Consider the following 27,569-nt stretch of genomic DNA (forward strand, 5'->3'; position numbering starts at 1 on the left):
CCACATGTGGAGTCTTCAGCCTAGGCTGCTCTCAATTTCATCCTGCATAGTCTCACCACCAACCTTGTCCTCCTAACACTTCATATTTCCATTCAAACCTCAATTCCTCAGTTCACTGACTCCCACAGATAATGTCCAATTTGTTATATATCCACAACTTCCTGTGCTTTTATTTCACATATTTCTCAATATGAATACCTATCAACATCCCCCTCGACCTAAGAGCAGGAATATTTATGGTTATTTTTGTTTGTTTATTTTTGTTAGACTGAAGGCTCCAAGAGAGCAGGAACTTCTCTACTTTGCTCGCTCTTACACCCTCGGATCCTAGGAACAGTGCCTGGGACATCGAACGTGATAAATATTGAATGAATGAGCGATTGAACGAGAAGCCACCGAAAGTTGCAACAGACAAATTTAAAATAGTTTAATATAGTTTTTCATGAAAAAGTGAAACCCAATAAACTGAAGTAGCTTGTCCAGGATCACAAAGGTAGCTTGTGGCAAAACCGGAGTTCCTAATTCTCTTGTTGCTGTTAAGCACGCACACCAGAATCTGCGAAGAACCGTGCGTCGTGCTCTGATTTTTCAGCCTTTGATGCATAACACGGACAATCCATATTGTTTTAACACATTCTGATCTACTCGAGCTTCCTTCACATTTAAAAAGGACCAATCCCAGTACGCAATACAAACAATGAGTTAACAGTTGCTGAGGAACCATATATCCCAGCATGCTATGCTTCCGAGCAGTCTCGGAAATGGGTATGGGAGACGCCGCTTGCATTCTGGGAGTTGTAGTCTCTTGGGACTGGCCCGCCCCTTGTGCAGCTTCCGCGGCCTATGTTTGGGAAAAAACCCCTACTGGGTGGCTCAGCGCCCTAGAGAGCCGTGCGAACTTAAAACCTTCGCCCCCGGCCGGGTGGCCAGCTCCGCCCCATCTCGAATCTTTCCTGGAGCCCAAAATGGCGGCGGAGGTGGATTTCGGCGACTTAAAGCTGTTCGAGGCGTTTGACCACCCAGAGGAGTCGCTTCCGAAGCCCGTTCACACCCGCTTCAAGGACGACGACGACGACGAGGAGGACGAGAATGGGGTTGGCGACGCGGAGCTGCGGGAGCGGCTTCGGCAGTGCGAGGAAACCATCGAGCAGCTCCGCGCCGAGAATATCCTTCCCGCCCGCTGGGCCCTGTCACCCGGGCGTGTGGTGGGTGCCGTGCCCGGTAGGGCGCTGGCGGGAATTCCACGAGGGCCCGAATTCGAAGTAATTCCTCTCGCCCCAGAGGCGGGCTGAGAATTTTGGGGTTCGGATTACGTAAGCTGCCCCCCCGGGGCCTCAGCGCAAACCTCTCCGCTTCTGGGATCCGTATCCTGGACGAGGTTCCCTCCTCCCGCCACCCAGCCTGGGGAGGGTATTTAGGGTTCTGTCAGGCTGTTTCTTCTGTCAGATTGTAGACTGGTTACCACTTCTCTCCCCCTTTTTTTTGGAGCCATCGATTTCATTCTTTGCAGCCAAGCTGAAGTTGATACAGCCCTGCGCAAGTTGTGTACAGTATTAGGAGATACCGGGTACCTAGACTGGCGTAGATCTGTTTCTATGGCTAGGCAAAAGCGGGGGTTCCTGGGTTGTAGAGTTGGGGGGTCTTAAGGATTCGAAGGATGCCGAGAGAAATGGATAATTACTTAAGATTGGGAATTCATTTTAAAGCCCTTCCACTAAGAAACAGCTTCCGAGGGCAAGGTGCATTGCAAAGCTTTAGGGAAAGTGCCAGGTAAGTTTCCATGTGGCTTTAGTTACATGATTACAGCCTTTTAACTATGTATACAGGTACTTTTGGTTCGGATAAGTCTTCCTTTTAAAATTTGTAAAAAACCCCCCCCCGCCCCTGAAAGAAAGCGGTTGGTAAATCGCCTTTTTGAGGTTTGCAGAGTCTGATTTTTTTTTTCATGCTGCCTTTTCCCCCTATATTATGAAAAGTTTCAAATACAGAAAAGTTGAAGAGATGGTGCAGTGACCATTCATAGATTCCATCCTAGAGTCTTCAGGCATGAACAGTTCGTTATACTTGATCATACATTGGCTTTGAAGAATGTCTTAAATGAATGACTGTTTAACTTTTGTTGGGACACTGTTATTTGAATAATGGTTTCGGTTCAGTCTATTAGTCTCTTTTGAACTCCATGACCGTATCTTAGAAATGTCTGTGTTGGAAGAGATGACAACTCTATTTTAATTTTTAGGTGTAAATGCCTAGCCCTACAACAAAACAGGAGCTCAGTAAATGTGTCATCTTCAAAATATTTGTGTGTCTTTTAACGCTTATAACATTCTGACACTCTTTTGGTGTCACAGTTAGTAGTTGAAGTGAAAGTCAGTAGTCAGATTTTATGATCTTCATGATTATGTTTAATGAGGGTTTATATTCCTTAACAAGTAATAACATCAAGAACTTAGAAGAAAATTGAACATTCTGACTCGACCAAGGTATGAGATCTTGAAATTACACCATAGCTGTCCATTGATTTTATCCTGATATTAATATTTAATCACAATTTCTTTGTAAAAAGGGCGTTTAGAATTTTTGTATCATTTTTAATATATGTGCTGCTGAAGCAAGCACTTTTGTATCATTTTTATTTGTTTAGCATACTTGGAAGAAATCAGATGCTTTTTAGCTTGTGGAGGTAAAACTTGAATTCTCCTAACTGTATTAAACTGATGTATTGGGTGAAAATATTTATGAAACACAATCCAGGAAAAAAAGTGTGTTCATAAATAGAAATAATGCAAGATACAGCGTTTTAGAAGAAGAGATAGTAGTTGATTTGGGGAAAAGTACAGGGAGTGCGTTCAGACATCTGGTTTTTGGAAGGTTAAATGCAGTTACCTCTTAATATAAATTTAACAGGTCACTCACTAAATCTAAAATGTTTGTCAAATTACAAAATTTTTATGTGGAGTGGTATTTTAAAGCTTTCAAAATCTGGGGCTGCCATAAAAGTTTCACGTGGACTCTTTTGTACCTGGAACCAGCGGGAGTAACTGACTACATTGGTTACTAAAAGTTTAAAATTTTAGAATTTAGGTGTATTTTGGAATAACTTCTCCATGCCCTCCCTACCTTCCTCTGTGTGAACACCATGTGGGCACACTGTGGATCTAAACGCACTTTTAGTTAGGTATTAAATATATTCGATATAAATAGGAGTCCTCAAAAATCATAATTTTTATATATTTAAAGATATTTTATTTAATCATGTTTTCCAATAAAGTTGGTTATTTAAGCATCAAATTTTTATTTAAAAATGGGTTATAATCACCTGAATTCAAATGATTGTAGCATCGTAGGCTTTGCCAATTTATAAAAAGTATTAGTATCATGAAAAGGGAATAAAATTTTTTTAGAAATTTGCATATTGTGAGACTGATAAAGCATTCTACAGAAAACAAAAGAAGGAAAAGAAATAAAATTATTTAGATAAAATTTGTATGCCAAGTCTCTTGGTTTAATCCTTATTTTGGAACCATATAATCATAAGTTTCTCTTATTTTTATCAATAAAAATTATTATTTACTTAATGAAAATTTTCAAACAAAGAACATGGAAAGAATAGTTCTATTAATACCCATTTTTTCATCACTTGCATTTAACAATATTTTGACATATTTCGTTCTTCTAATCCCGTACACATATTTTACTCCAAATATTTTAGCGTGTATCTTTTTTTAAAAATGCTTTTCGTGCCTAACCACATCACCATTATTACACCTAATAATTGGCATGATTTCCTTAATAATATTCCCAGCCCCATCCATATTCAAATGTCTCCGACTGAATGTCTTTATAGCTGATTGTTCAAACTGGACTCTAACCAAGGACCGTGTCATTGCATGGGGCTTTTAAAAGCATGATGTTTTTTTTAAAAACTGAAGTTTGCTCAAATTGAAACAAGTCTCTGAACTTTGCCGTAGTTCAGTTTTATTTCCCTACTTGATGACAACAATTCCAAATATAGAGTGAGGTATTTCACATGCTGTACAAATAGAGGAATGTGAGGCAGGTGAGTAGGAAAGAGTCAGCTGGTCCCAGGTTACCCACGGGATCTAATGCAGATGTCCAGGCTGTATTCCAGCTCTGTTTTTTGCAGTATGCGAAAGTCAAATCCAAGAACAGTATGCTTTTTACATCTCTACTTTAGAGTCTTGGATTTGAGATATTCAGTGCAGCGTGCTCTGCCTTCCGAAAAGAGTCTATCCATTAATTTTATAAAGTGTTTCATTTTCCCATGTAATTGCAAGCCAAATTCACCCTGATTCTTTTAGAAATTTATTCCTATAACCTGTTGGTTTATCCATCCGTGGCTGTCCCCACCACTTCCATTTGTAAGAAACAATTATTAGGTAAGGAAACTTTGGAGTTGAAAACGGAAAGATTATAGTTTTTGTGTGTGTGTGAAATATTTTTTAAAATATGTAAGGGATACCTCTGTAAAAACATTAAAGTAGGTAAAAGTGGTGAAACAGATTTTTCTTGAGAAAACTGGAGTTCTTGGTGGTTCTTGATCTTATCTGTAAAATATTTTATGATCTTTGGTACTTAAGAATTACCAGGTTATGTGTTTATATACACATATGCAAGCTTTACCTTAACTCCTCTAAGAATATGTTTTTAACTTCTGTTTTAGTGGAATATTGGTGAACAACACTAAATTAGATGGACCTTTGTTACAGATTCTATTTATGAACAATGTTATTTCAAAGTAAGTCATTTTTCCTTTTCTAAATATAATGAATTCACGTGTTTATGAAACAATGTCTTCTACAAGTAGTGTGCTGTCTTCCTTTGTACTTTAACAATCCTTATTTTTTTACTTAAAATGTACGGAATCCTGATTAAGAGCAAGAACATTGGAGTCATGTAAACTTGAATTTGAACCTGGACACCTACTTTCTACATTTATGAACCCGGGCAGGTCACTGACCCTCTCTGCATCCCCGTTTCCCTCACTGGAGAACAGGATACTAACAGGAACCACCTCGTAGGCAGCTAAATGAGCACCTGTCAGAGCCCAATAAATAGCCTCTAATAAAAGATAAAAACCACTATCACCACAACAATAAATACTGTTAGCTAGTTCAGCCCCAGATCAGGTAACTGAGTTTTCTGTCGCCTATCTTCAAAGCTTTCCCACACATTTTTTTTTTTAATAACAAAACTAGGCAAAGAGCCTTCCAGCACGCTTGGGTCTAGTGCGACAGTACATCCCTGCAGTTCTTGCTAGAGTGTCCTGACAGGATTCCGTGCCCTGGCCCTTCCTCACAACACGGACATAGACGGTTCAGATAGCTGCTTGCCCTCTCCCACGCCACTTAATCATATTGCTATCTTATGTGCTGGGCAAAGTAAAGACAATAAAGGGAACATGTAGAGAGCGGGACCTGAGTGGCAGGCCCACCACCTACTCTGTCTCAGCAGAAGCGGAGCCTGAGGCTCCGAGGGGTGGGCCCGCTGATGGTGAGCGTAGCAGCAGCAGCAAGGTGCTGGGCACAGCTAGGTGCCAGCACAATTATCACCATCAGATTAGAATCAGCGTCTACTCTAGCTCATGGCAGCCTGACTTCTGCACCTGGTGTTTCCCCTGCAGAAACCTTAGAATGTCAGCGCTAAAGGGACCTGACAGGTCATCAAGTCTAAGGAGGAAGTTGGCTGCCCATCTGTAGCCTCACCCGGGCACCTTGGGCACCTCCTGAAAACTGAGCACTGAAGAATATGCAAGGAATGTGGTTCTTGACCCGGAAAGCTGGAGAAAGTAGACCTCAGTAGTTTTTCTTGCGTTGCATTTTGGTTTTCTTTTTCCAGCTTAAAATTTACATAGGCGCTTCCTTATATGTGCAGAGAGAGTCCCTGGGAGGAGGATGTGGGAACCTGGATGCATTGATTGTCTTTGTGACAGAAATAGGTGGCCAGCAGACGGGGTCGGAAAGGGGGCTTTTCATTATGTAACCTTTTCACTTTTTTTGGATTTTGAACCACTTCCGTATATTGTGTATTCAAAAGTTAAATACGTAAAATTTATAAATTAAATCCATTTATTCTTAGCGCCAATATTTGCCAATGGTTTTATGCCAACCACTGTGTTAGGTTATCATAATCGGTTTAACTTGGCAACAATGTGTCTTTTCCTAAGGACTAGCTCCCCAAGTGTTACAAAGTATCAGTGCTTTGAGAAACCTCTGAAACACAAAATAACAAAAGTTACACCATGACATAATCAGGCGTAAGACTTCAGTCTGTTCAGTGTTTTACTCTGTCTGGGTTCTGACCATTTTGTCCTCTTATGCAGGCGTTTTCATCAAGAAATAGAGGAATTTGTATCAGATTTAGTAAACAGATTTGAGGAACAGCAGAAAAATGATGTGGAAAAGACTTCCTTTAATCTTTGGCCCCAGGTATTTCAAACTTAAGAGACTTTAAGATGAGTTGGTTATGCTTTTCACTGCTAATTATTAGGCCATGGGGATTCTCTTGAATCAAAACCAAAATGATTGTTAAGATTGTCTGTTCTCCCATCCTTCAATTGGCTTCTTTCTCCACAGTCTGCCCAGTGCAGTCATAGGGCCTTCTTTGGGACTGTGGTTCTTTTTTCTCAGGGGATTATTCAGACCTGGCTACACTCAAATGCTTTTTCTTTTTTTCCATTTCCTAACTTGCACATGAGGTTTAGGGTAGAAGATTAACTTTAGGCCAAATAAAAAAATCTGAGGGCTGGCCGAGTGTCTCAGTTGGTTAAGACCTTGCTCAAGAGTGCGAGCTCTGAGCAACAGCAGTTCGAGTTCCGGCCCAAGTTGAGCTGCCGCTGAGCTGCCAACAGGTGGCAGGATGGCTCAGCTAAAAAAAACCCAATTAATTAATTAAAAATAAATAAATTAATTTAAAAATCTGTATTTCTGGAGGTTATAAAAGATGAGTTCTTTTTATCCAAAACCAACCAGTTCGTGTGCTATCCTTTTTTCCTCCTCCACTTGTTTAAAAAGAAAATCAATAGCATGCCCAAACAAATCTTTAAAAATTTCACTATGTGAATATGATAGAATGGATTTATGTTAAATCAGAATTGTGTTTTTTGGAGCTTTTTTTTTAAATTAAAAAGGTAAGTAGAGTCTCTCAACTAAGTATCTTTCACTGTTTATCCTCTGAGATTAGAGAACAGAGTATTCTAATTAAATTTTTTATCACCTTTAGTTTTTACCTATCATACACAATTTTTAAAGGTTCAGGAAATGGAAAATAACATTTAATAATAAAAACCATACTAAATATTATTAAATTTTTGATTCAAGATACACTTCAGAATTTTTGTGGCTTGAGGTCTGTGAGGGTTATATGATCAGTATTGACCAGTAATGTTGAGTTATATATTTTTAAATCTTTCTGGTTATCTGATTTCAAGACAAACTAGTCTATCTTGCCAGTTTAAGTGTTGAAATTTCCATAAAAGATATTCATTTAACACAAAAGTCATAGTGTATGCTAATGCTTCAGAAGATGCTATCTTTTTTCTCAATTACAGTTGACATTCACTATTATATTAGTTTCAGGTATACAGCATAGTGGTTAGATATTTATATAACTTATGAAGTGATCCCTCCAATAAGTCTAGTACCCATCTGACACTATACGTAGTTATTACCATATTTTTTACTATATTCCCTACTCTGTACTTTGCATCCCTGTGACTATTTTGTAACTACCAACTTGTACTTCTTAATCCCTTCACCTTTTTTTGTTTGTTTGTTTTGTTTTGTTTTTGTAGAGGGCAGTGTCACTGGCCCTCATATGTGGGATCCGAACCGGAGCCCTCTGGCATCCCAAGCCAGTTCTTAACCATCGTGCCACTCGGCCGGCCCCCTTCACCTTTTCATAAGATGCTATCTTTCATATCTTTTTGAATTTTTGAATTTTCCTATGTGTGAAATTTCTTTCATAACCATTCCTACTTACCTTAACTCACCCTAATTATGACAACAATGAATTCAAAAAATTATATACCTTAATGGTATGTATTATTATAGAAAACAAAATGAGTGTATTCAAATTGCTAGTGCTTGAATTTTAAAGTTAAAGATTTGCTACCCTTTGTAATATTGTGTTTTCCTTTGTATTAGCCATCCAGTGTTACACTAGAAGAGGACCATAAAGTAGAAGAACCCTGTGCCGTTAAAAACAACAAGGAAGCGTTTAGTGTAAGTTTGGACATTTTAGCTTTAAAATTATGCAGGTACATGTTTCCCATCTTGTGTCAGCTGGGTGGCATTTAAATATAACACGGTATAATCATATGATATCAAATGATCACATATCCTTTTATTAAGTCTGTTATAAACAACAATGTAAATTTCAGCCTCTAAATATTATAGTTTGTTTTTTAATAACTACTTTATTGTGACCTGGGGCACAATAGACATTGTCTGGAGGACTTTATTTTTGTCCTGACAAACCTCTTTGTGTTTATTTTCAAGAACTTGGATGAAGGTACAGAAAGCATGTTTGTTGAACTTATAGATAGTTGAAGCTGAGAGAGATAAATAGCTAATATAACAGATGGCAGATATGAAATTTAAAATGTTGCCAGACTCAAATAATGGGTGAAAAATAGAAGAAGCTTAATGGGGATGAACCTTCACTTAAGCCTTTCCGAACCTTTGCGAAATTCAGTAGTGTCAGTGAGATAGAGTGGTATAATTTTGCAACTTACAATTTTTTAAAGATGATGCAATTCTGGATTCTGTTAAAGGGAGACTAGTTTTCATGTTTCTGAAGTATTGTGCCCTGTTGATGTACCACAATTTTAAAGACATAGGGCTGCTGGGATGAAGAACTCAGAAATCTTATCGCAAAGATTTAGAAGGCATGTCACACATCTGCTGATGTGATAAAAGGCTGTTGTTTGCAAAGGTATCATTTTAGATCCCCCTATGTAGTGCCAAGTGGCAGGACTAGGACCACTGATCGGACTGAGTACAAACAGGCACGTTTCAACTCACCTTGTAGAAAGTGGAAATTTCTATCAGAGATGTGAAAAATGAAGTGGTATGTCTCATTTTTCTAAAAAAGGGAATTTCATGTTGCTGGAGTCAAGTGAAGACTGAGGTGCTGTCAAGCACTTGGAAGAAAGATTTCTGAATTGGAACTAGGTCACTTCTCATTTCCCTTCCAACCTGAGGTTCTGGGATTGAAAGTGGCACCTGCTTGGAAACTGGCAATTTTGCGTATTTGTTCATTTTGTCCTTTAGTAGGTACTAGTAAATATTTACTAATTGCTGTAGGTTCCAGGGACATAGCAATGAAAAACATAAAAAGCCCCTGCCGTCACTGAATTAGATTCTAGTGAGGGAAGGCAGTTCCCTGTAGGAAAAGAAAGCAGGGTTAGGAGTTAGAGCGTACCCAAGGGGCATTTGGTTTGTATCGTGAGCATTTAGTGATAGCCTCTCTGAGCCACGACCTGTGTCCTGAGAGAGGGAGCCGTCCTGCAGTGTGAGGGAAGAGCATTCTAGGCAGTAGGAACAGTAAGTGGGAAGCCCTGAGGCAGAAGCAAACATATATTGCTCTCTATGTAGCCAGTGCTGTTGTAAGCTCATTACAGATGTTACTTATGAAGACCCTGTTACCAGTCTCAGTTTACAGAAGAGGAAATACATGGAAAGCTCAGCAACTTGCCAGTGGTCCCTTAGCTAGTCAGTGGCAAAGCCAGGGTTTGGATCCGTGCCTTCTGACTGCAGAGCGAATGACCTGAATCCTTATGTTGCCTTCTAGGCCTAGTGAGGTCTTTGGGTTGTACTCAGAGGGAGATGAGAGGCCATTGGAGGGTTTAAGTAGAACTGTGACATGGTATGACTTGGATTTTTAAAAGAACTGGCTCTCTGTGGAAAAGAGTCTGTAGCTCAGCGGTTCTCAACCTGTGGGTCGCGACCCCTTTGGGGGTCGAACGACCCTTTCACAGGGGTCGCCTAAGACCATCGGAAAANCCTAAGACCATCGGAAAACAAAAAGATATTTACATTACGATTCATAACAGTAGCAAAATTACAGTTAGAGAGTAGCAACGAAAATAATTTGATGGTTGGGGGTCACCACAACATAAGGAACTGTATGAAGGGGTCGCGGCATTAGGAAGGTTGAGAACCGCTGCTGTAGCTGGTTGCATATGGAAGCCGGAAGCCAGTTAGGAAGTTATTTGTATTCATCGCAGGCGAGAGCAAATGACGGCTTAGACTAAGGTGGTAGTGGTGGTGGCGAGAAGTGCTTGGAACCTGGCTTTACTTGAAAGTAGAACTGATGAAATGTGTTGATGAACTGCACGCAGACTGTGAGAAGGAGAGAGGAGTCAGAATGACTCAGGTTTTTGGCCTGAGCGGCTGGGAGCCTGTCGTTGCCTTTGTGTGATGGGAAAGACTGGAGGCAGGAGCGGGTTTTCGGGGGATAAGGATCCAGTGCAGTTTTAAATCGGTGAGTTTGAGAAGCTCCTGCAAGTCCAGGGAAAGCTGTCAAGTTGGCACTTGCATACGCAAGATTGGCGCCTAGAGGTGGTCAGAACTGGACATGGGGGGAGAGGGGCGGGTTGCCCACATATAAATTATATTTCATACCCTGGATCTGGAATCACCCAGAGAGTGAAAGTACAGAGGAGGACTAAGGGCTGAGCCTTACAGAAGATGGAGCGATGAGAAGGATCTAGCAAAGAAGACTGAGAAGGATTGGTCAGCAGGGTAGGAAGAAAACCAAGAGAGTGGTGTCCCGGAAGCCAAGGGAAGAAGATGTTTCTAGAAGGAAGGAGGAATCCGCTGTGTCAATTGTTGCTGATAGGTTAAGATGAACACTCGGAACTGTCCATTGAATTTGGCTGCATGGAGGTCACTGCGGAGTTCCGTTGTCAAATAGCTTAGTGCTACGTTAGGGACAGAAAAAAGCCTTACTGGAGATGTTCACGAGAATGGCAGTGCCATTTTAATTAAAAAGCGAGGGGGGATGTTCTAGATTAAAGAGACTAAAAAGATTTAACATGTGAACCTTAATCAGACCGTGGATTGGGAAAAACTATACAAGGCCTTTTGGGGACAGTTGGGGACAACCGGATATAGATTGGCTATGATATTAAGGAGTTATATTTTCTTAGGTGTGACAATGGTATCGTGGTTTGTAGGAGAATGTCCTTATTCTGAGAAGGCTGATACTGAAGTATTTAGGGGTGAAGTATCATGAAAGTCATCTGTAGCTGGTTTTATGTAGAAACTGGAAACCAGTTAGGAAGTTATTGTATTAACCTCAGGCAAGAGGAAATATGGCTTAGACTATGATGATGACTTACTTTGTTTAAATGGCTCATTAAAAAGCGTGTGCATGCGTGTGTGTGTGTGTGTGTGTGTGTGTGTGTGTGTGTGTGTAGACAGCTGTGCATACAAAAATGTCAATTAACAGTTGTTGAATCTACAATAGATGGAGGGTACTTGGTACTTGGGTGTTCATTGTACCATTTCTTCAACTTTTCTGTCTGAAATTTTTCCAAAAATATGGAGGGAAAGAAAAGACTTGGAGGAAAGGAAATGGAAACAATAAACATAAACAACTTTTCTGAATGTCTTGCTGCAAAGGAAGCAAAGAAATGAGGAATTGGAGGGAAATGTGAGAGTTGCTGACAAGTTTTTATTTTTTAAGTCTGGAGAGAATGCAGCTGACAGTAATGATACAGGAGGCATAGGGGCACTGAAAGATGTAGCTTTTACCTAACGCATCAAAACCTGGCTCCTTTAACTAGGGAGTTAATTATTCTTTCTGATAATTTCATCCAAAAATAAATTGTTAAGTTAATCATAGTCTTACGTTATTTAATGTCTTTTTTTTTCCTGCTTAAATAGCAATATTTCTTGACTTGTTTTCTGCAGGTTGTAGGAAGTGTCCTGTATTTTACTAATTTTTGCCTTGATAAATTGGGGCAACCGCTACTAAATGAAAACCCTCAGCTTACCGAAGGATGGGAAATACCCAAGTATCCTACATAGTGAATGAAGATCTTTTATGCATCTTGCCATTAAGTTCACCTTTAAAAACATTTACCAAATTTTGCAGACTATGATAACTGTTCCTTAATAAAATTCACTAAAGGTACCAGCAAGTCTTCAGCCACATTGTGTCTCTAGAAGGGCAAGAGGTACAAGTAAAGGCCAAAAGGTTTGTGTGGGGAGTGGTTTGTGTTTTCTTCTTCCTTTTTTATTTTTTTTGATAACCAAATCATAAACTGTTTTAGCTTGAAAAGCTAATGTTCTTTATTGCTGGCTTACTATAAATTACAGATTAAGCTATAATTTCAATATATAGACATATCTTAAATGTTTAAGTTGATCGTCTGTTTATTGGAATTCATTGGTTCGTGCCTAATGTGCCTGGGCGGGTGGCAAGTTTAATTGTTGCTGTCAGTTTGATTGTTGTCTTAAAACCATCTGTCCCTTTCCATGTTGCCGAAAGGAAATGTGATCTGTTTGCCACGGTTCTTCTGTTGCTAACCCCTGACAAAACTCAGAGGTAACAGATCAGTCAGGAACATAGGGTTCTTGGTTACAAGTTATTTGTTTAAATCGCTGAGTAAAGGAGGTGAAAGTGTCCCCATTGCAGATGTTAGTAATCTGTGATCTACGCGCTTTCTTCTCTCTGATACACTTTGATACTCATATTCTAAAATGTAGAATTTTATTGATTTGCTTTTATATTTTCATTTACATTATGAAAATCTTTGTTTTTTGACTAAATAGGCCAAAGCCTCACTGTTTCAATTGTGGTTCTGAAGAACATCAAATGAAAGATTGCCCAATGGTAAATTTTTCTCATATAAAAAATATCTTTGAGCCAGAACTTTCTAATGTTTTCAGCCTCTTTATGGCATTGTGTAATGTGAAAAAATGTCCTGTGTAAATTTCCTGTAATCCTTGAATTTGGACTTAAATTTTAAGGCATTAGATTTTTTTAAAAAATGTATTACAGTGTTCTCTATTTGAGATGAATGAAACATTATGGAGTTAATTTTTAGACAGCTTATTCTAAAAGTTCGATTTTATGTTATGATAATACTGAGGTAATAAGAAATTAAAGTGACTGCTTCTCTTCCTTGCTTAGTTTTCTAAAACATCCACCCTCTTTTATACTTATTCCTTGTACATTAAAACAGAAAGAATCTGTTTGCTTGACCTAAACAAAGTGCTTATATTAATCTAATTTCTGAAATATTTCTAAAGTGCTTACAATCATTCTTTTTAAATACATTACAATTTAGCCTCGGAATGCTGCTCGAATAAGTGAAAAGAGAAAAGAGTTCATGGATGCCTGTGGCGAGACAAACAATCAGAATTTTCAGCAGCGATACCATGCAGAAGAAGTGGAAGAAAGATTTGGAAGATTCAAGCCAGGAGTTATTAGGTACCTCTTGTTAGTTTAGCATGGAATGTCATTTCTCTTTCCCCAGTATTTGGAACCTTCTACGTATCTACGTCTCTTCAGGGTAATTATCAGTACATAAGTTTTCTCTAACCAGGCTCTAGATAATATATATCGATGGATTCGAAAACATTCATTGAACTTTTTTTTTTTTTCCCCTAATGTTATTTTTTTTTTTTTAAATTGGGAAATTGGGGGAGAACAGTGTTGGGGAATTGGGGAAGAGGACCAGCCAAGTTGTTCTTCAGTCTTCGTTGTGGAGGGTTCCAGTCACCATCTGGCTGTCCGTCGGCAGCTGTGGCCTCTAAGCGCAAGGTGCTGTGTTACAATCTTAGTTGCAGGTGGGCGTAGCCACCATCCCATGTGGGAGTCGAACCAGCAGCCTTGTTAAGGGCGTACGCTCTATCTACTGAGCCATCCGGGCGGCAGCTCAGCTCAAGGTGCCAAGTTCAGTCTTAGTTGCGGGTGGGCATAGCGCACCATCGAACAGGTAGTCTTGTTGTTAGTGAACTCTTAACTATGTATTTTATAGGCACCACGCTACAGGCTGTGTAATGTAAGACCCAGAATTGTTTTAAAAGATCAGAACAGTATGTGTTTTCAATCCAAACAAGAATACCCTATTTTTCCTTCCTCTTTTATTTTCACTTAGTGAGGAACTTCAGGATGCACTGGGTGTGACGGACAAGAGCCTTCCACCTTTTATATACCGAATGCGCCAGCTTGGGTACCCCCCAGGGTGGCTCAAAGAGGCTGAACTGGAGAATTCAGGGCTTGCGCTCTATGACGGCAAAGGTATAGTATGTTAGGTTAGATAAGTCATGGTCAGTGTTATCTTTCTTTTAACGAACGGATCACATAAAATGTGATAGGAATGGCTGGCTTCTTTAGTGTGTGCTAACAAAAACATCATGGTGTTTTCTTTGTTTTACAAGGAAGGAACTAAAAACTTCATTGAGAATTATCAGATGGTTTTCTGGACTAACCTATCTGCTCAATGACTCTCTAAAGGCTAAAGGATCAACTCGAGCTAGTGCTCATATAAGTTCTTGTCTTTCTCAGTAACAGAAATGTATCTGTCAGTGCTAAGAGACCTGTAAAGTTTAGAATACAGAAACCCTCTTATAAGCTAGAATTGTTCTCTTAGGAATCTACTCTAGAAAAATGTGCACAGGGCAGTGTGTGTGTGTATTTTTGCATTGAATGTGATGAAATATTAAGGCCCTAAAGGAAAATGGGTAAATAAACCATGGTAGGTCTGGGCTGTGGAATCCCTACTATGTTTAAAGAACGGAGTGAATCTGTAAATGAGCTGACAGCAGAGTCTGTGCAATGCTGAGTATAAAGCAAGTTTCTGGATAACTTAATTATTATGATACCACTGATCTTAAATTTTTTTAAAAAAAGGAAAGAAATGCAAATGGATGAAACAGTGCTCTGTGTTTTCTCTGAGGACTTATTTATGTAAAATATTTTTAAAAGATCTGACCAAGAACTATCTAGGTTGCAGGGGTTAGATGTAGAGGCCTTCGCTGACTACCTTAACCCAGTATATCGCTCCTTCATTAACCCACCTTTCCTTCCCATCTGTGTCACTGTGCCCTGCGTGCCCTGTTCGTTCTCTTCATACCATCACGGTTTATGTATATATTTCTGTTTTACTTGACTGTTGTCTATTTTCCCAACAAGATTGTAGGATTTGGAATTGCTACAACCACATCTATTTTTTTTTTCTTTTCTATTTTTTATTGAGGAACAGCCATGGTCATTGGTTACACATTGCTTTCATGCTACAATGGCATAGTTGACTCTTTTTTTAAGGAGGGCACAGCTCACAGTAGCCCATGCAGGGATCCAACCGGCAACCTTGGTGTTAATCAGCACCACGCCCTAACAAACTGAGCTAACAAGTCATCCCCAACTACATTTATTTTATTCACCGGTATATCTCCCAGCATGTAGCACAGTGCCTGACATGTGATAGATAGGAAATAAATATTTTTCTATAAAATTAAAATCAGTCTTAACTGATATACAGCAAACTCAACAGTGCTTATCCCTAAGATGAGAAAGAGGGTCTGGCTAAAGATTTTAGTTTTATCTTGAATGCTCTAATTTTTTTTAAAAAATGAAAGTGTTTCTATATATTACTGAAGCAATTAAAACTTAAAGTATTTTTTTAAAATTTACCAAGTCCCCCACTTCTCAAATAGTACCAAAGAGGTATTTCTCACAATCTTTTTAATATATCTCCAAGTCATGCTAACATTCAATCTCTCTCTCTCTCTCTCTCTGTCTCTCTCTCTCTCTCTGTCTCTCTTTTTTCAGCTTATTTGTTTGAATAGGGATTCTTTGGAAAAAAGAGTGTAGATGATTGAGAGGGTTTTTTAAATCTCTTTTAATCTAGAGGTTTTCTTTCTTGTTCCTAACAAAACTGCATTTTGTCCTTTAGAGTTTTCAGGATTTTGCTGATGCATCCGCACATTGTTATTTTAGCACGTTCCTCTGTCCCTCTTTATTTCCCGTGAAATTATGATGGGATAAGTCACTGGTGGTCACTGCCTATATCCATTAATTAACGATGGGTTGCAGAATGGTTATACTCTCATTCTTTCATTAGTTCCTGGCTTATTAGCCAGAATACTTACATAAAGAGAAACTGCTCATAAACTGTTTGATTACCTCAGGTATATAGACATTATAGGACTGGAAAAATAAATACATGATTTATTTAGTAGTTTTCAAAATAGTAAAGAACTTCCAAGTATCCCTCAAAGATTACTCTCATTTGTAAAGTGGTTTTAATAGTATGTACCTCTTAGCGTTGTTACGAAGTTGAAGTGAATTTTGCTACTTGTAAACTATTTAAGACACTATCTGCATAGAGCACTATCTGATACATAGTACACGTTATGTAAATGCTTAATTAAAAAGCATTGGAATAGAGCATTAGGCAAATCCTATGATCAGTTCAAAACAGACTTTTAAGCAACCCACAGAAGAACCAAAGTTTCCAAGATTTTAAATATTTTATCAGAGTAATATGTTCACAATGTTTAAAAATTCTAACCTAATGGTTCAGACATACTATAAATAAAGCTATTCTCAGACTGATTCTCTTGCCATGTGTATAAACACTTCCCAGGTCTACTTTTGGTCAGGAGAGGGATTTATATGGACAGCTAACAATATTAACTCTTTTGATGTCTGTAATAGATGGAGCTCCTGGGGAAACAGAAGCTGGAGAAATACAACAGAATCAAAGTGTCACTTATGATCTCTCGAAATTGGTAAACTATCCAGGTTTTAATATATCTACTCCCAGAGGAATCCCAGATGTAAGTATATTGTGTTTTTATTCGTCTGAGATGTAACATTATTATGAAGATTGTTAAATGTTAGCTTATGTAGCAATTACTACTACATAAAGATGTAAATGTGTTATTTACCGTGTTTGCCGGCATATAAGACGATTTTTTGGCCCTGAAAAATATGCCTCCAAGTGGGGGGTCGTCTTATACGCCAGGTACACTTCAGATAGACTGCCCATAGTGCTTGCCCCGTGCCATAGTGGCCTCCCAATGCCCGCCCACTTCATTCCACATACCGTTCAGGCATCAGCAGCGCTGCTGGGTGTATGCTCGGCTGTTATGCGATTTTGCTGTTATGCGATTTTACCACACTCGCAAAATCGCACACAGCCGACCATACACCCAGTATGATAGCGCAAAATCGCGAATCGCGATACCATACTGGGTGTACGGTCGGAAGAGGGGGTAGTCTTATACGGCGAGTATATAACAAACTCTGTATTTTGAGTGGAAATGTTAGGGGGTCGTCTTATACGCCCAGTCGTCTTATACGCCGGCAAATACGGTACGTGTTTAACTTTCTAATTTCCTTTATATTGACTAGAATCTTAAGTGAAATCTTGTATTCAGCAGAAAAAAAACACCAGTTTTTTCTGATTCTATGTCCTAAGAAAAGGAGCTAAAACAGAGTGGTTAGATTCTATAAATCTAAAACCATTCTAAAATTAAAAATATTTTTTTTTAAATATGGGATGATTCTAAGACAGTATTATAAGTTTTACAGAATTACTTGGGAAGTGAATTTCTGCCTGTAATAAATCTAAGTATACTGTTCTTTTTCCTATTCTTTCTTCCCCTTTTTCCCCCTCAAAATAAAATTTCTCATTCTGTATGAGAATGGTTTTCTACACTTATTCCTTTCCAACTCTTAGGTTTTAAAATTCAACAATTAACTATTGAGGTGATGATGGTGGTGGTGGTATTTTAATTTTAAAAATGCATGGGCTAAATTAGGACTAAATTGCATGGTTCAAACCGTCAGTGCCTCTGCCTCTTCAGAATCCTCTTGGGTTGCTCATTAGAAATGCACATTGTTGGGGGCCGGCCGAATGGCTCAGTTGGTTAAGAGCTCGCTCAAGAGTTTGAGCTCTGAGCAACAGCGGTTCGAGGCCAGCCCAAGCTGAGCAGCCGCTAAGCTGCCAATAGGTAGCAGGATGGCTCAGCTAAAAAACAAACAAACAAACAGAAATGCACATTGTTGGGCCGGCTGAGTGGCGCGATGGTTAAGAACTGGCTTGGGACGCCAGAGGGCCCTGGTTCGGATCCCACATATGAGGGCCAGTGACACTGCCCTCTACAGCTAAGATGCTGAATAACAGCTCAACCTGGAGCTGGACTGCCGTGAGTCGCCGGCGATGGCGTAGGCTGCAGCCCCTGTGGCAGTGGGTTGCCATGGGCTACCGTGTGTAGCCAGCAGCCAGCGTGAGTGGCCCTTAAGCCGCTGTGAGCGGCTGTCCAGAAGCTGGCGACTGATCTGCCTCACCTGGGAAGAGCACAATGATGGTGCCAACTTGGGCCAGTGAAGCAACGTCCTCCACAACTAGACTGAAGAACAAAAGGACAGCAACTTGTCTGTTCCCCTTCCCCCAATTCCCCAGCACTGTTCCCATCCCCCAATTCCCCAATTAAAAAAAAAAATCTTTAAAAAAAAGAAATGCACATTGTTGAGTCCCTCCCTTAGACTTAACTGACTCAGTCCCTGGAATCTATAGGTTTAACAAGAGCCCAAAGTGACTCTTACTGAGAATCACTGTTGAATGTACTATTGACAATAAGAGAGAAACGAGTGAACTTTAAAGATGTGTACTTGATTTGGAAAGGGAGAAAACAGAAGATAGAAAACTCGGCATGAGTCAGTGTGTTAGGAGAAATGAGAGGTAAACAGTCACGTGAGCAGTGAGAGTGCATGATGGGAACGAGGCTGGGGCCAGCTAAGAGCCCATAACGCCCACTTACAGTAGACAGAACGTTTTGGGGCCAAGTGGTTTTGTCAAGTAGTCTTTTAGTATTCAGTTCTGACCATTCTGTAAGAAAAGTTGGTGGTTGTTTTTGTTTTTCTTTCAATGTACCATTATTTCCATTAATTCCTCCCAAAAGGAAAAGTCACATAGGAAGCAGAAATGTAATTTGAGACCTCAACTTTACCTCCTTTGAGCAAAATCGCAAAGCACGCTTATTTGTCCGTCCTCTTTCCGTCATTAGGAATGGAGGATGTTTGGCTCCATACCCATGCAGGCCTGTCAGCAGAAGGATGTGTTTGCCAACTACCTTTCCTCTAACTTCCAAGCGGTAAGGAGACTTCTGGGGTGTCGCTTATAAAAACATACTGCGTATATCTGTGGGATGGCATAACTCATTAACATCTTACTGCCTTCTCCTGCTCTGTGTAAAAGCACTCTGTTTTCTGATGATCAAAAAGGAAAAGGTAGTGACATTCACCAGTTACCTAGACTTAGCTCCAGATTGGTTTCGACATCATGTTTAAATGAAGGAGTGGGGTTTAATTCTTTGTTTACCCCATCTAACTTTGGTTTGGTTCCTCCATTAGTCAAGTACAAAGTCTGGCAGCAAGAGGTCTTTGTCTCAGTCCAGCCCTAGTAGCCCAAAGAAGCAGAAGAAGGAAAGCGACTCGGCAGCATCGCCCGCCGACATGGAGCTCGACTCTGGTAGGTTTCGTCTCGTGGTTTTGATTTCATTGAGAAGGTAGGACAAATCTGTATGCTCCTGAGTTCTATAAGAAAGAGGAAGTTTTTTCTGAGCGTGAACTAAGTAGTAAATCTTTTATCCTTAGAGATCAAAGCATCACCAGTGTTACAGATAAAAGCTGAGTTGGGAAACATAGCTGGGTCTAAGGGCCAGATGGGCCAGCGAGCTGGATTCCTGAGTTAGGCAGACCCACCCCATGCCAGCAGTCCTGGGGCAGGTGGGGCAGCACTCTCAGACAAGCAGTGGAACGTGCTCCCCTGTGGGAGCTCCGTCCCAAGAGGAAGAAGGCAGGGCCAAGCCCAGCTTTCCCCGTTTTCTTCCCAACTGTAGTATTTCAGTAAACCACTCCTCCTCAGGAAAGTGAGACCAAGGAAAATCTGTCCTCCTGGAAACTCAAAATGGAACCAAAGGCCTTGCTTCCGATGCTTCCTCGGCTTTTTGTTCTCTGAACCCTCTGGGCTGAACCACAGGTCCTGTGGTCAGTCAGGATTGTGACAGCAGTCTCTCTCAGCAGAGCAGTAGTGTACCAGGACAGCCATATGCCCACCTTTTGAGGCCCCCCTGCCCCCAGTACCAACCACTGCTCCTTTGAGTTGTTTAGATTTTGCCCCCAGAATGGATCAGAACTTTGTGTTAATTGGATAAATTCCAAGGCCACTCTGAATCTAAAACTGAAAATTCACTCCTTGTGCTATTTCCCAAATTATGCCCAGTTACTTAGGTCCTATATAGCATGTCAGACGTTCTGAAGTAAGATTAAAGGGCAGCATTAAGATAAAATGCATACAGATACTCTAATAATAAGATGCCAGCAATATAAATTGCCTCCAATTTGAATGTGAACCCCGCTTCCCATTTTCAAATTCCAACGGAGACTTTAAAGGTCAGAGATGAAATCTCTTCAAGTCCAAAATCAAATTCTTGTTAATGAGTAGCTTCAAAGTTCAAAATCGAAGCCTTCAAACCATTTTCTCAAATTTTCTACCCTGCTTAGTCTCAACCCTAGGAGTTCTTAGGAGGTCTTGATGCCTGAGTGGAGTTCACAGCCTGGGCCTTCAGCACCTACAGCTTCACTTCAGTGTCCACTCTGACTTGTATCAAGGCCAAAGAGTCCATAGAACACAGAATGATTGCAGCCTCTGCCACATACTTAGGAAGTTTTGAAAACAAGCAATTCCCCCAAACCCAAAAGCACTTGTCCCAGATGAAATGACGTGCCAGAGCCTAGCACTTCTCAGTGTTATCGGAGCCCAGAGCCAGGATTTCTGAGTAAAGGCAAAAATCTCGGTCTCTGTCTCACGGATATTAGTTGGTGCCAGCTGTCTGGCTCCACCGCCTGTGGACTTCATTCAGTTCAGCTGGGGGAAATCTCCCCATAAGAAGTGAATCTTGGTCTTAGGCACTTAGAGTACCTGTGGGGCAAGCCATCTGTGCTTGGTGTTTTGAACCATTTGAGACACAATTGCCATCTTTCGAAGTTTAGGAATTTGTGGTGGTGGCACCTCTTGCTAGGTCCACACACGAGGGGCAGGCATTTTCAGGCCTGTGCTGGGAGCTTTTTCTTCTTTTTCTTGTTAGGGTATTGGTGAGATCTGAGAAAGCTGCCTCCCAGGGGCAGTTTTTTTCTTTCTTTTTCATATATAATTAATCAGTCCAGAGCCAACCTGAGCCCACGTGATTAAAGTGAGGCTCTCGATCCCAGTGTCTTTGTCCTAGACCGAGAAATTCCAATTGTCTGCAGCTCCATCCACCCTTAATCTTGGCCGTCTATTTGTAGCCAGTTGCCAAAATCCTAACAATATCCCAGTAATTGCCTTTTAGTTCAGGCTTTTCTCTTTTACCCAATCGCTCTTAGTGTCCTTATAACTGATTTTCTTTTTTGCATCCTTTCTTTCAGTTCTTTTATCCATTCTTTGCTCTTCTGGAATTTCTTAAAATCTAAGTAACAGTCTTATTCTCCTGACAAATCGTATTACCTGTACAATAAAGGTCAGACTAGTTTGGCGAAGCTTTCAAGATTCCATATTATTCAGTTGAATTTTCCAGAGTTTTAAAACATGTACCATGTTTCAGAGCCCTCTACCAGACACTGGGACGAAGACTAATATGACTAATATAACTGCTGCCCTTTGTGGCTGCTCTCACTAGGGATCGCAGATGTAGGGACATCATTTTAACATAAGTGTGCTGGCCCCGAGTGACACAGAGAGCCTTAGGATTACATGCTGCTGCCACAGAACTGATCACGGACTAATGGTGGCACAGAGGAGAAGCTAAGCAGTTGTGCTGGAAAAGTCAGGCCTTACCAAGGGTGACTTTGAGTTGCATCCTGAGCGGTGAATTCAGGGATTTACCAGGGAGGTGAGCAGCATTAGGGTGTTTGAGACAGTGGGAGGTGCAAATGCAGATCCATGAAACATTGGGCCAGCAACAGGGACAGCTGGAGTTGAAACCAGGCAGTAAGAAATGACGTGATGGAAAGGCAAATTCTTGGTCATGGGGGGCCTTGTAAGGCTTAGAGGAGATCGGCCTTTATCTTATAGGTGATGGAAGGCATTAGAGGTTTCTAATGCGATGGGGAAGGTTGGTAGGACCAGACCTGTGTTTTAGAAAGATTAATGGTATGCAGGATGGCTATGAGGAGATGAGTCCAGAGACAGAGATGACGTCAGTATTCCTGCAAACAGTAATGGGCCTGAAACAACGAAGTGGCTATGGCAGTCTCCAGGAGAGGGCGGACCCTAGAGAGACAGCACCTGGGGCGGGGGTGGGCAGAAGGAAAGTGAGGACGCTCAGATGGTGAGCAGGTTTCAGTTGTGGAGGCTTTAACCAGAAACCACATGTGGTGCCATTAATGAGAATGGCAAATAGAAGAGTCCAGGTTTTAGGAAAAGATCTTTTGTTTTGGACAGGTTAGATCTGTTGTGTCTGTGGGACATACAGGCGGTGATGAGCAGTGACCAGTGAGCTGCCTGAACCCACAGTTCAGGCGAGCAGTCTAGACCAGAGACAGAGCAGGGGATAGGCCAGAGTGTGGTCCTGCCGTGTCTCCTCCAGCCTTCCACACCCTCGGCAGTCTGGCCGGTGCATTCCCAGCCAAGTGTCCTACTGCGTGCTAGAGATGACTGTCTGTATCTCCATGTCTGGCCCTATAACGATATAAACGACATGAAAACGATTTCCCACAGGCTTCGGTTAAAGCTCCTGGCCCCAGAAGGCCCTGCAGCTCTCTCTCCCTGCAGGCGTTCTTCTCAGGTGGCTTGGGCACATGAGCCAATGGTCCTGTACAAATATCCACAGAGTTTTGCCCCTTGAGCCAGTTCTTTTGGCCATTGAATCTGAATACACCTGAGTTCAAGTAATAAATGTTAGTAAAGCCAAGTGCTATGACAACTTAAAATCTTGTAACTTGCTTATTTCAGATGCAGAGGTCCTGCGTGGCTCTCCGAGCAGGGAAGCTTTTCAGTTTCAGCCACCGTTGCCCCCTGGCACTCCTCCCACACAACCCCGGGGAATCCCTTCGCCCATCTTCACTCCTCCCCTCCCCAAGGGCACCCCGTCACCAACTTCCAGTGACTCACCGCAGACCAGAACAGCATCGGCAGCTATGGACGAGGACGCACTGACTCTGGAAGAACTTGAAGAACAGCAGAGGCGGATATGGGCGGCCCTCGAGCAGGCTGAGAGCATCAACAGCGATTCGGATATTCCTGTTGACACACCTCTAACTGGGAATTCCGTGGCCTCCTCACCTAGTCCAAATGAGCTAGACCTCCCTGTCCCAGAGGACAAAGCATCCGAAAAGCAGCCGCCAGATGAGCCCGAGGAACCAGACACTTGTACAAAGAAACCGGAAGCTGAGCATCCCCTGAGTCCAGAATCTGAGGCCACATTGCAGTGTCAGAAGGAAGAGGAGTCCACTCAGGTAGCCTCTAGAGATGCTCTTCTGGATAATGGCGGCATTGAATCAAACTGTGACGTTAGAAACGGAGGCAGCCAGAGGCCCCTGCATGTGGACACCAGTCCTTCCACGCTCACCAAAATGCATAGCCCTATACCTGACATGAGCAAGTTCGCAACAGGAATAACGCCATTTGAATTTGAGAACATGGCGGAATCTACAGGCATGTACCTCAGGATAAGGAACTTGTTAAAGAACTCACCCCGGAATCAGCAAAAAAACAAAAAGGCTTCCGAATAGCTGCTTGACAGAGCACCGAGAGCTATTTAATGACAACTTTGTGCCCTGGTAACTAGTACTAAGTGGACAGATGAGATTATCTTCCTCATTGTCCTCCCATGTTTAAAAATCTATCCGAGGCTGATTTATGGGCTAAAGTCGGGCCTGTTTTAAAGAATGAAAAGATTGGGCTTGCTGATTGATTTATTATATTTTATTCTCTCTGATAAAAACTCGGGGGTAATTAAGTATGAGCTGGGTTAGGGATAGTTTGTTAAGGTTTATACTATTTTTGGATTGTGAGTGTCAGTCCAGAGTGATGGTTTTTATCTCTCTTTTGTACATTGTTTTCCCTTTCTATATTTTGCTAATTATCCTGTATATAAGTTTAATATATCACTTTTTAAAAGAAAAAAATTCTAACCATTTTAAATTCACATATCAACTCTGACAACCAAATGAGAAAAATCAGGGATGAGCAGCTTTATCCCATTTGGGGTATTTTTGTAAGTGATTTACATACATCAATTTTAATAACACTTTTACTTTTTTGTAACTGCATTCTTCATCTAAGCTTGCGATACAGGTATGTTCATCTTTGTCTACAAAGGTTTAATAAATTAGTTTTCATATACATAATCTAAGACTCTGAATACGAAAAAGTGACTCACAGTTAAATTAGTATATAAACCCCTGTAAGTTTGGAAGTAAATTGCAAAATTAGTGATAACAAAGGAAACACAAAAAATTGCAAATTTGGGTGTTTTCAGTGGATTTCAGCCTTAAATACGGAAACAGAAGAATCTTATAAAGTAATTATTTTGAAAAAAAAATGGAGGGCAGGTAGGCTTTACACAAAAATAACTTTCCAGATTTGAACCCTAAGATAATTAACAGTTAAAAATAGAAAGTAGACATAAACAACTTGCTTTTAATTGTCAGATCCATAAGCTAGAGTTGAAACTATGGATCTTGTCTTCATGTGGAATGCTATTACATCTTTATAGTCAAGTCCATGAAAATAAACAGATGATCTTGAACTGTTAGTCTCAGGTAGTTATTATATTATCCTGCTCTTAGGCCAGCAGAGGGAGCAAAATATTACCATTCCAGATTTGATTTTCATGTCGAGAACTTGAGTAACCAAATTTACTGTTTTATAAACAGTAAAGGAAAGGAAAATTATATGAAAAGGAAAAATTTATTTTCAAGGCCCTCGCAAAACATGGTTGAAATTGAATAAAATGTTAAATACTTTTGGCTTTTTTCTCTGAGTTGAAACATATAATAAAAGTAAGCCTTTGCATATTACATAGTGCTTTTACATACATTCTCTTACTCGATATTTATATCGAATAAATACATTGTCGCCATGTTATGTATGTAACATAAGGCAACTTCGTTGGGATAGAGAGGTTAAAGGGCCTTCTCAGCATTCAAGCAGTGATCATGAGGGGCCAATCTTCAACTAAAGACCTGCCTATTCCCTAAATCATAGAAGTGTTTTTTTGCGTATAACTTTCCCTTTAGGCATTGCATTAGTAGAGTCTTCTTTGAATCCCAAAGATATCTAACAGTTCTCTCCTTAGCAGATGCCACACACATCATGTTACGGTATTTTTGTGCATTACCCCATTTTCACAAGCACCATATTAGCTAGGTTTTGTTAACTTCATGTGTTAGAGGGCATGCCGAAGACACACAGCTGGTAAGTAACCTAGCGAATCGAAATCCAGATCTGTCAGACCCCCACATCCATGCTCATAGCCACTGTATGCTTCCCTGTCAACAGCTCTATAAAATCACTGGTTTCTTTAAAAAATCTGGCTCCTATTTCTTGATTTATTCAATTACAAATGGAGGGCACAACTTGTGTTAAGTTGTTCTATGTGCTTTGGGGCATTAAAAGGAGATGATGATAGAATGTGCTTTAAGGAGCTTATACACTAGCGGGACAAGGGATGGTTCCGTCTTAGTTCCAAGGCTTAATGCGTGGCTGCTAGGGAGGGCAAGATACCCGGGTGATTTGGTGATGGGAGAAGCACCCAGGGAGGACTGGCTTCAAATTCACAGGGCCACGGGCTTAAGTGTTCCATTTGGAGGGTATTTGAAGACTTCTGGAAAGAGAGAAGTTTTGAGTTAATCCTTAAAGGGTAGGTAGGAGGATTTCTATAGACACAATGAGCATTGAAATATACAGGAAATGGCGTAAGTAGAATAAGCAGAAATGTTCAAGAAATGCAGGGTGGTAGGAAAAAAAGACTTAAAAGGGTTGTTTCTTCACTGGTGCTGAGAATACTTGATTGCATTGCTATGGGGTTTGAATTTTATGAAGGAGAAGGATCCTGCTCAAGATCCTTCAGTGCACCTCGCTGAAAACATCCAGGGGGTGTTTTAAGAAGAAATCCTGAAGCAGAATTCAGAATCAATTGGACAGGGTAGACCTTTGAAGGGAACCCAGAAAAATGGGAAGCAGTTGCTTTAAGAAGGTGTCCCATTTAAAAAATTTATTCTGTTCGCTGTATTTGAGTATTATGACGAGAGTGCTGGGTGGAGGAACAAGATATTGTTTGGACTTGTCCATGCTGGGACAGGTCTCCAGGTGTGGGCAGGTGAGGTCATAGCCAAACACTGGTACTTCAGGATGGACTTGGAGCAAGGGTGGGGACCGGTTTCTAATCTTTGCCTTGGGTTAAAAGGAATGTGATTGTAATATACAGGTTGCTAAAACAAAGCCAGCTCTTTGTCATCTCCTGGAGCAGGTAAGTGGAAAGACGGCACTGTCCTTACCAAAAGGACCGATCTCTTTTTTCAAAAGGTTGCATGTTCCTTAAGGGGTAAAAAATGTGGTCTGCTTACTACCAACAAGAGGCTTCCTCCCAGTTGGTTCTATTCCTCCAGGTTCTCTGCTGGAATTGTTTTGTCCTTCTGTCTCCTACTTTGTAAATTGTCAGCAGGCAAAACCAACAAGGGTGTCGTAACAATAGTGGCTTATAAGGCATGACTCAGTTCCCAAGAACCCATGGCCACACAACCTGTGTTTTTCTTCAGCATTTAGGAAAATTCTTCTTCCTTCAACTTAAAATATGTTTGATTGAATGGTATAAATTCACTTTTAAATGTTTAGGGTTCAGTTGTGTTTGTTAAAAAGTGTTTATAAATAGTTCTTGATTACAGAGCCATTACTATATTCTTAATAAATTAGAAATCTCTGAACAAGCATGCTTTCTAAATCACCAGCAATCTAGCTAGAATGTTTCTATTGGAATATTGAAGTGGGCGGGGAGGGAGGGAAAGTGATAGCTGTCTTTAAAAAAAAACAAAACAAAACAGTATTTTTTTGTTCTCTGAAAGAAATAACTGCATTGGGGGTGGGAGGGAGTCAGTATATAAAATTAGATGAAACTGAAAGCACTCTTTCCTTAGAGTGCTGCAGAGCATGTCTTTGTCATCCACACTTGGATTTTGAATTTGTGGATGTTATAATTTAGAAAACAGCCTCTCTGTAAAATTCACATCCCATACCCTTTTATTAGCTGATGTTAAATATCTATACATTAGATCCCACTTTTAGTCCATGGTCATTTGCAATTAAATTATATCTTTTCCTAATCATCTAAAGAGTAAGATACTTGATTTTTCTTTGTTTAAAATATCTACTGTTTAAATTGTAAGCAGAAGGAATAACAAAGCCATGCATTTGAAGGAGAATAAATAATCCATAGAGAAGCCCACACCATTTTTCTTCATGCGTTCTTGAAATTTATTTTCTCACCAGGCCATTTTCTAAACCCAAAATGTTTTTGTTTTTTTCTTTCCTAAAATGAAAA

The 27,569-nt window shown here is 40.4% G+C and overlaps 1 protein-coding gene across 1 annotated transcript; it reads left to right on the forward strand.

Moving 5' to 3' along the window:
* Positions 1–554: 554 nt before the first annotated feature.
* ZCCHC8 (zinc finger CCHC-type containing 8) lies at positions 555–27,569 on the forward strand. Its single transcript, XM_019648914.1, has 14 exons — positions 555–1,164; positions 2,441–2,483; positions 4,685–4,759; positions 6,344–6,449; positions 8,166–8,243; positions 11,940–12,043; positions 12,160–12,225; positions 12,804–12,864; positions 13,322–13,464; positions 14,135–14,277; positions 16,699–16,820; positions 19,056–19,142; positions 19,402–19,519; positions 22,982–27,569. The coding sequence occupies exons 1-14, from the start codon at positions 735–737 to the stop codon at positions 23,758–23,760; spliced, it is 2,355 nt and encodes a 784-aa protein (XP_019504459.1). The 5' UTR covers positions 555–734; the 3' UTR covers positions 23,761–27,569.

This window comes from Hipposideros armiger, unplaced genomic scaffold (genome assembly GCF_001890085.2).
Source record: "Hipposideros armiger isolate ML-2016 unplaced genomic scaffold, ASM189008v1 scaffold_128, whole genome shotgun sequence".
Lineage (NCBI taxonomy): Eukaryota > Metazoa > Chordata > Mammalia > Chiroptera > Hipposideridae > Hipposideros > Hipposideros armiger.